The sequence below is a fragment of the Gobius niger genome (assembly GCF_951799975.1).
Source record: "Gobius niger genome assembly, chromosome: 5".
Taxonomy (NCBI): Eukaryota; Metazoa; Chordata; class Actinopteri; order Gobiiformes; family Gobiidae; genus Gobius; species Gobius niger.
Genome location: NC_136856.1, coordinates 29,081,484 through 29,090,008, shown reverse-complemented (window position 1 = coordinate 29,090,008; position 8,525 = coordinate 29,081,484). Strand labels below are relative to the sequence as shown.

The 8,525-nt window shown below is 43.0% G+C and overlaps 1 protein-coding gene across 1 annotated transcript; it reads right to left on the bottom strand.

The window, feature by feature from the left end:
- Window positions 1-513: 513 nt before the first annotated feature.
- lrit3a (info leucine-rich repeat, immunoglobulin-like and transmembrane domains 3a) lies at window positions 514-7,500 on the bottom strand. Its single transcript, XM_079556815.1, has 4 exons — window positions 6,941-7,500; window positions 4,467-4,930; window positions 2,148-2,453; window positions 514-1,509 (listed from the first exon to the last, which is right to left on the bottom strand). Exons 1-4 carry the CDS (start codon window positions 7,054-7,056, stop codon window positions 518-520), a joined length of 1,878 nt encoding a protein of 625 aa, XP_079412941.1. The 5' UTR covers window positions 7,057-7,500; the 3' UTR covers window positions 514-517.
- Window positions 7,501-8,525: the final 1,025 nt, after the last annotated feature.

The following is an 8,525-nucleotide window of genomic DNA, read 5'->3' as shown; positions in this document are numbered from 1 at the left end:
AGCAAAGGTACTCTGTCATCAAGTACTCTGTCAGCAAAGGTACTCTGTCCACAAAGATACTCTGTCAGCAAAGGTACTCTGTCAGCAAAGATACTCTGTCATCAAGTACTCTGTCAGCAAAGGTACTCTGTCCACAAAGATACTCTGTCAGCAAAGATACTCTGTCAGCAAAGGTACTCTGTCAGCAAAGGTACTCTGTCAGCAAAGATACTCTGTCAGCAAAGGTACTCTGTCCACAAAGGTACTCTGTCAGCAAAGGTACTCTGTCAGCAAAGGTACTCTGTCAGCAAAGGTACTCTGTCAGCAAAGGTACTCTGTCAGCAAAGGTACTCTGTCAGCAAAGGTACTCTGTCAGCAAAGGTACTCTGTCAGCAAAGATACTCTGTCAGTAAAGGTACTCAGTCAGCAAATGTACTCTGTCAGCAAAGGTACTCTGTCATCAAGTACTCTGTCAGCAGGTACTCTGTCAGCAAATGTACTCAGTCAGTAAAGGTACTCTGTCAGCAAAGGTACTCTGTCAGCACAGGTACTCTGACCGCGAGCTGTCGCTCTTGTAGGTCATCTGAGAGTCTATGCTGGACCTGGAGCACAGCAGCATCCGCTCTGAGTCGTGAGTAGGTCTCCGTGCCCACAGCTCTTTGGGGTGAGAGTTCAAAGTCCTGTGCTTCATCGAGATGGTCTCAAACTTGACATAGCTGTCTTTCTCCATCTCCTCTTCATCTATGGGAGTGTTGGGTGTTTTACAGTATAGTGCTAGGATCTTGTAAATCAACAGTGCAATAAGAGGCAGAATCAATAAACACACAAAACCACTTATTACCATGAAGAGCTGGCTCTGGCTACTGTCGTCCACATTGTCTAATGTGTAAAAGTCCACACAGGGGTCTTTCCCACTAGCGCTGCCTTTAGCAACCAGGCAGACAGAGTACCTCACCCCTGGGGAAAGCCCCTGCAGCAGCTCCTTCCCACTGCCAGCTGTGGTCTCTACTGTCTGTTTACTGTCGTCCTCTCCATAAGGAGAATACACCACAGTGAGAGGAGTGTCCGCAGACAGCCCATATACAGTCCACAGCAGGACCGCACTGTCCACTGTCTCCTCCACAATCTCTAAGTCTTTGACTGCCTTCGAAGGATCCTTTTTACTGCTCTTCTCATCTGCAGCCAGCCGTTTCCCGTTACCTCTTTTGGCTGGTTTGAGCGGGGCTTTCTGAGGGAGTGTGGTTGGTATGGGTTTGTCGGTAGTTGTCATTAGCAGGGTTGTGAGGCTGACTGACGGGGAATTGGAGACATCCTCAGTCGCAGGAGTAAAGGTGGAGCCCAGGCTTGTTGGGCCGGTCGGCTGTGGAGGGAGGGTGGTGCTGATGCTGCCGGCCACAGATATAGAAATGGTGGCTTCTGCATCTCCAGCCACGTTTTTGGCCTTGCAGCTGTAGTTCCCTGCGTCTTTGGAGAGGATCCCAGTCAGGCTCATGATAGACCACCGCACGCCCTCTCCTGGGGATTCTTGAACTGCGATGGGAGCACAATAAAAGGTTATAAAGGATTGAAAGACATATTCAATTATGCGCTATAATTTTAAAATGATAGTTCATAATATATTAAGATGCCATTATACATACTCACACAACAATCATCCATTTGTTCAGTCTTTCACCATAAAGGCTACAGTATTATTATATCATCAATCACTGTCAACGGGCATTGTGAAGGACCATTTTATTTTCCCTATAGGGCAATGTGTCTCTACATTTGACCCAAATGTAGCAGTGGGCAGCAAAAGAGAAGTGCGACTCTCAAACTGTGCACTACAATTTGTTTTAAAATCTAGATTCACGTTAACATTTGAGACAAAGGATGACCGCTAAGCTCACATGAATGGGAATCCTGTGAATTTCAGAACTTTTACACAGATCTAAACTCCAAGATTCACAGCAATAGAGAGGTGGTACGTATATTTTGTCTATAAATGATTTGGTACTTCAGATTTGCTAATAACAATGGTGTACATCTGTTGCCTCTCAAAGCACTACTACTTGTCATTTGGCATACTATTTGATATTTATAAATGACTGTATAAGAGACTTTTGATATTGTGAAGTCTTGATATTGCCAGTACTGTTCCCTATCCGATCAAGTCCCTCCTGTACCTGTGTTGTCGACCGATGAGCCGTCCTCCTTGACCCAAGACATGGATGGCGTGGGGAAGCCTGTGGCATCGCAACGCAGGAGGACGTTGCTTCCCAGCGGGGAGGTAATCTTTGTGGCAGACGTCATGACCGCAGGCTTCACGCAGTTCTCCAGCTCTGCCCTTTGAAACAGCACGCCAGCAAGGTTCTCCGGAGCGGTGCACGTCAAGAATAGATCCATCAACACCACCGGCGTGTCGGGCATCTTGGAGATCTCGATCAGTTTGGAGATTTTACAGTCACAGAACCAGGGGTTGTCCTGAAGACCTGTCAGCAACAGAAAATTAGATATATTATGATGATATATATTATATTATACATTTTTCTTTATCATTCAGCGATTCCTTCACGTGGTGACAAAACAGAACTCATCACTGTTTGGTACCACATGACAAAGTTGGTTTGTCTTCCTTGTTAAATTGGAGAGAGCAACACTGTATTTTATTTATCTTTAAGGGTCTTGTTGGGAGGCTTTACATGTGAACTAAATTTCAGCTCAAGTAGTTACAACACAACGTCATGTGACTGTTTAATGAGACGGGAAAAATACACTTTTCTTATTACGTTGCCCACAAATGGAACAAAAGGCCAAGACTTATATGATTGAACTCTCCCACATCTAAAACCCTTATTATTAGATGTGCATAAACAACTTGTGGCTTGTTTTAACTGAAGTTGCAACAGCTGTTTCATGTAAATGTTTTAGTGTTATGCTCTGCTACAAAAACTCATGGAAAAGAGTCTTGAATTTCATTGGGAAGGCCCAGTGATATACGAGATTAAGACAAAACCTTTCTTTGAATTTGAATCTCAGCCCACTTGACCAAACTATTTATTCTTTTGTTTAAACGTACACTTCCGTTCAGTTCCCTAGCTGTGGACACCTGATGTTATTAGCGAGGCACGTGTCATGTGTTTAAGCTCTTTTAAACAGCTTACATTGTCTTACACACCAAAGTACCTAAGCTTCCTTTGGCCTATCTTCAGTTAGCGATAGCACTTCTCACTTACAGTTTACATATAACACTTTTGTATCTGTTCAGCCATTCTTATTTTAAGGAGCTGAACTCACAAAGTTCTAAGTATGTGTGCTTAGGATAAAAAGTATATATGTTTGATTTGTCTGTTGATTCACACTGAACATACTCTGTTGTGTGTTTACAGTCCTGTGCTAAGCTAGTTTGTCCCTCTGGAGCTCATTAGCACTTTCCACACTGGCAGCTCAAGCACATACAGACCAGGGGAATGTGCTGGAAGAAAGATTATGACTTCTCTGTCATTGTTTCATTTTGTTTTTGCTGTGTCATCCTGCACAGAAAAGCCACCTATTAACTTTATTCTTTATGCAACTCCTAATTTTATCTGGGTAACATGGGGGTGGCACAGGTGTGGAAGTGAAGAAAGAGTTTCAGGTTTGATTCCCGGACCGAGCGGACCTTTATGTGTGGGGAGTTTTCTTGGCTTGTTTTGGATTAATAGGTTAAGTCTGGAACAATGTACTGTATCATTTTGAGATATGACGTTATCCCTTTTTGTCATATAGTTTAGATGTGGATTGATATTGCATCGTATATGATCAGTAAATGGTCAATAATGTGTCCCCTTAGAATTATACGGTTCCATCTGCGTTCTAGGTTCTTCGGATAATGTAGGCTTTGAAATCAAAATGGGTAAAATGTCGTAATTCAAAGGGGACGATTATGGTCTAGAATCCGTATCTGTCTTTAAAAATATGTACCCATTGCCATAGAAATAAAAAGGGGAAGCGGCATTCGCGGACAGTAAGCGAGCAGGCTAGTCCGGGAAACTTTTCAAAAGCACTAGCCTGTTCAATGTATTTTTTTCTATAGCGGCTAGCATTTATCCATCAAACATTGCATGAAGGATGAACGATCAAGAAGTTGAAGCTGTTGTCAACCCATTGACCACATTTAGGTGAAATCAAAGCCTTGTAACAAATCATTACAAAAATAATGTTTTTTAGTTTACTTTAGATGAGTAAAAAAGTGGCCTTGACGCTAAATGCTAAATCATATTTAGTCAGTTTTGCTTTTTGTGGGGTCAGAAGCACATCCAGTAGCCGCTATAAATGCCATGAAATGGACACGTCATATCTAGCTATTCTTTAATATAGGAACTGGTTCCCCATTAATTTGTATGGGGATAGAATACTTAATTCATACAGGTACAAGCAGCCAATTGCATTTGTAGGAACAGGCTCTATAGCTAATGGCGTGCCTGTAATTTCTATGCCCAGCCTAAATGTGCACTGACTCTCACCCAACACAATCTTCTGCGAGCTGTTGGCCGCCGGAGCCTTGTTGAAGGGGGGCCATATGTTCATGAGGTCCGAGGGCAGCGTGGCGAGCTTGTTGCTGGACAGGTCCAAGTAGGTGATGTTGATCAGGTAGGGCACGGCCTCGGGAGGGACCGTGGTCAGCCTGTTGTTGTGCAGGTCCAGCGTCCGCAGGCTTGGCATCTCCTTCAGGGACTCCCAGGGGAACAGCGAGATCATGTTCCCGTCCAGCCTCAGCTCGTGCAGGACTTTGAGGTTGTAGAAACTGCCCGTGTCCACGGAGGTGATGGAGTTGTAGGTGACCCACAGGTACCTGAGCTCCACCAGGTAGTAGAACGCCTCCGTCGGGATCTTGCGCACGGCCGTTTTCTCCACGCGCAGCTTGATGGTGTCCACAGGGACGTTCACTGGGATGTCCGACATGTCCGGGTCGTTACATAGCACAGACCTGAAAAGGCAAAACTAAGTCAATCACTCGTTACTTTTTTCCAGAGATACCTTAAAGGAACAGGCCACCATTTTTACATACTGAGATATGTTCTTGCCTGAGCTTAGACGTTGATGCGTACCTGTGTGGTCTTTGTGCGTGCCCTCAGTCACGCAAAACGACCAAAGATGTTGTTAGCATTGGGCCTCTCCCAATGTTTTACTATAGCTCCAAACGGGGGTGAAGTTGGAAGCTACCGCGCTCTTCCACGGGCACACACAAAGACCTGACAGGTACGCATCAACTCATCTAAGCTCAGGTAAAAACATATCACAGTATGGAAGAACTGTGTGCCCTCAGTCACGCAAAAAGACCAAAGATGTTGTTAGCATTTGGCCACTCCCAGTATATTCCTATAGCTCCAAACGGGGTGATGTTAGAAGTGACCAAAATCTTCCACGGGCACAAAGACCAGACAGGTACGTATCAACTTGTCTAAGCTCAGGTAAGAACTTATCTCAGTATGGAAAAAAAAAACGTGGCCTGTTTCTTTAACACATAGAATAAATCATTCCTCCCTATTTTGGCTTTGTACAACTTTTTTTTTTAATAGAAATTCAACCCGGTAAGCCAATCTGCTAAAACTTTTGTTACTTAATTTTACAATGTATACATTATAGTATAGATGTCACAAAGGAAAATAAAGTAAGCCATTTAAAAAGCACTTTGACTGAGTTTGAATCCCGAACCAGGCAGTGTCTCCAAAACATGCTGGTCTGGTTGGCCTGTCATGGCGGACAAAGCCTCCATCTGATCTGCGCAATGTTCTTGTACAATTGTATGACATTTCTCATTGCATTGTTTATTTACTCTGAGTGATGGTAAACTACAACTGAGGGGTACAACGGATGGGAATAATCTAGTATGACGTGTTTATGGACATACTGTACATGAATACCAAGTATGTTCATACTTAGTCTCGCCAAAATAAGCAAATAAATGAAACTGGCTTCACCGGCTGTCACTATTCCATCTCAATATGTGTAATGCTCCGTTTATCACACAGCAGGACAACAGTATAACCTTATAGCGCCCATATTATGCTTAACTGCTCCACAAAGGGGTGCTCCTCTGTATTATAGTCCTATGCTGACAGCTGCCATTTGTTATTTTTAGTCAAGTCCCGTTGTTTTGTATGCTCTCAAACTAGGACTAAATGACATTTTCTGTTTCTCATACCTTCATTTATTTAAAGAAATCTGAAATACCAATGCTATGGTGTCCAGAAGTAACGCACAATATTAGTCTTTTGAACTTGCTTTTATCAGCTACAAACTTTGGTTAACATTATGCAGAAAACCTAGAATACCATATTATCCAACATCTTCTACATGTATGTATTCAGACCTTTGCGGTGCTGCTTTCCTTCGAGGCCTCATTGCTCCGTGGGGCACTCGGCAATTAGCAAAGGTTAATCACTGAACATAAATAGTAAGTGATCATGTGACGAGCTTTCCCTGTCAGAGATTTGATTAAGTCTGTTCTGCGCTACTTTCTTAATTCAGAAAGGTACACGTTGTCAATGGCACACTTAAAAAGTACAAAAGTGCAACTTTACGGTCAGGTTCTATATTGTTAATATCGTTTAAAGAGAAAGATATTAGGTCTATTTCAGAGATAAGTGGATTGGTAGCAGGCCGGGCGATGTTGCTATCGGTACAGCTTAAACGTTCTTTACACATTTTGTCTACATAGAAATTGTTATGGGGCTTTTATTTGGTTAAACCCTCTCATTCTAAAATTTTTCATTTGTTGCAGTGTTTATGTTGAAATTGACCACTCAAGAAATACAGGTACAACCATTTCTTCAATTAACCTAAAACAATATGTGTCTTTCCTTTTGAGTCTGGTGTTGCTGCTTCCAAATCATTTGCAATAATATAGTCTGTCATTACCACTCATTTACAAATCGATTTCTCTATACAACTCTCTGCGATTTGTTGCTTTTTTCCTAACCCTTGTAGTTTTTACCTGGTCCCTGCCCCATCGGTGCGTCCGTGGAAGACGCAGGTGCACTGGGACGGGCAGAAGGCGCGGGCCATTCCCACGCAGCACACCAGGACATGCACGTAGAGCGTATAATGCATGTTGTCAACCGATGTCCCCGAACTGCTCACGTGGAGAACCGCAGGAGTATCCGTACATGTACATCCGTGTCAATTTTGATCACGCCAATTTACAGCAAAACAAAAGAAGAAGAAAAAATCTAAATAGTTTCCTTAGGTCCATGGATGCGCTCTCGAAGGTGACATTCTGCGAGCAGGTGAGCGGTAGATTGCGAGGGGGTGGAGGAAGGGGATTAGCGGAGGATTTGCGCGGCTGACAAAGAAGGCGGCCGGAGACGCCACTAATCACTCCAGGAACTGTGTCTTTCATATGAGACACACACACACACACACACACCTTGGTCCATAATCCTTTAGACCAGAGCTAAAGGCTTGCAAGAGGGAGTGGGTGTGCTTTCAGGCTTTTTGGCGACATCTAGTGGTATTTGTGTTGGAGTTGTTTCAGTAAGAAGAAATACAGTAAGTCCTATGAGAATGATGAGATGCAGAGAGATCTCCGGCAAATTAATCAACCAACACTTTGGACTTTCATACCTGTCTGTAGCTGCGCCGAACAACACATCTCTCTTTAAAAATGTAGTTTTTTCCCCCACTCTCCCTCAGATTCTCCTGTTATTAAAGCTCAGTGACTGAACCCTAGAGGTTCTTAGCTTTCAAATAAGGAAAGGCATGTTGACGTCTGGTGAAACTTGTGCTTGTAGCCTCATGTATACAGCTTAAGGACACCCAAGTTCAGTTGTAGTTTTAGCACCTTTTCTTAAACCATTAAGGACGATACCTGAGATGGTTGAGTGGGTTGCCCAATAACAGAGAGGTTGGTGGTTCGAACCCCAGCTCCCGCAGGTGCAGATTGTCATTGACACTTCACCCAACATCTGTGTGTGGTTGGTGGTGGCAGCTTCGCTTATGTCAATGTGTTCCAGGACCGATGTGTTTGGCCAGTCATACTGCCATAATGTTTGTTCGAACATGTTTCAAATATAAAGAGAAGTCAGTATGGCTGGCCAGGCTATCTCTGAGTATGGAGAAACTTGTCAACACAGGCATGGCAATATTTAATAATACTAAGCCACATCCTACAAACATTTCCTTTAACTATATCAGTATGTATAATGACTTCTGCAAATTGCAAAATATCTCATCTGCCTGGAGAGATTAATGTTTCAGTCATTCCTCAAATGCTAACATTCCTGGAGGTTCAAATGTGGTCTTTGAACAGAATCTTAATTTTAAAGATAAATTGAATTGCAATTGCAGTATAGTGTATGCCCTCCCCCCCAGATGTAGTAACTGAAAGTGGTTTAACCACATGAGCAAACACTGAAACATTTAGAAACATAGAAATAAATGCTTGATGTATTTTTCCAATTGGCTAGCCGTTCATTCCTCTCGTTCATTCAGCTATAAAAATTATGAATCCAGAAGTTTTCAGCTGTTAAGGCACTAGGCTTTGACCTGCATTTAGGTGATATCAAAGCCCAGTTAGAAAA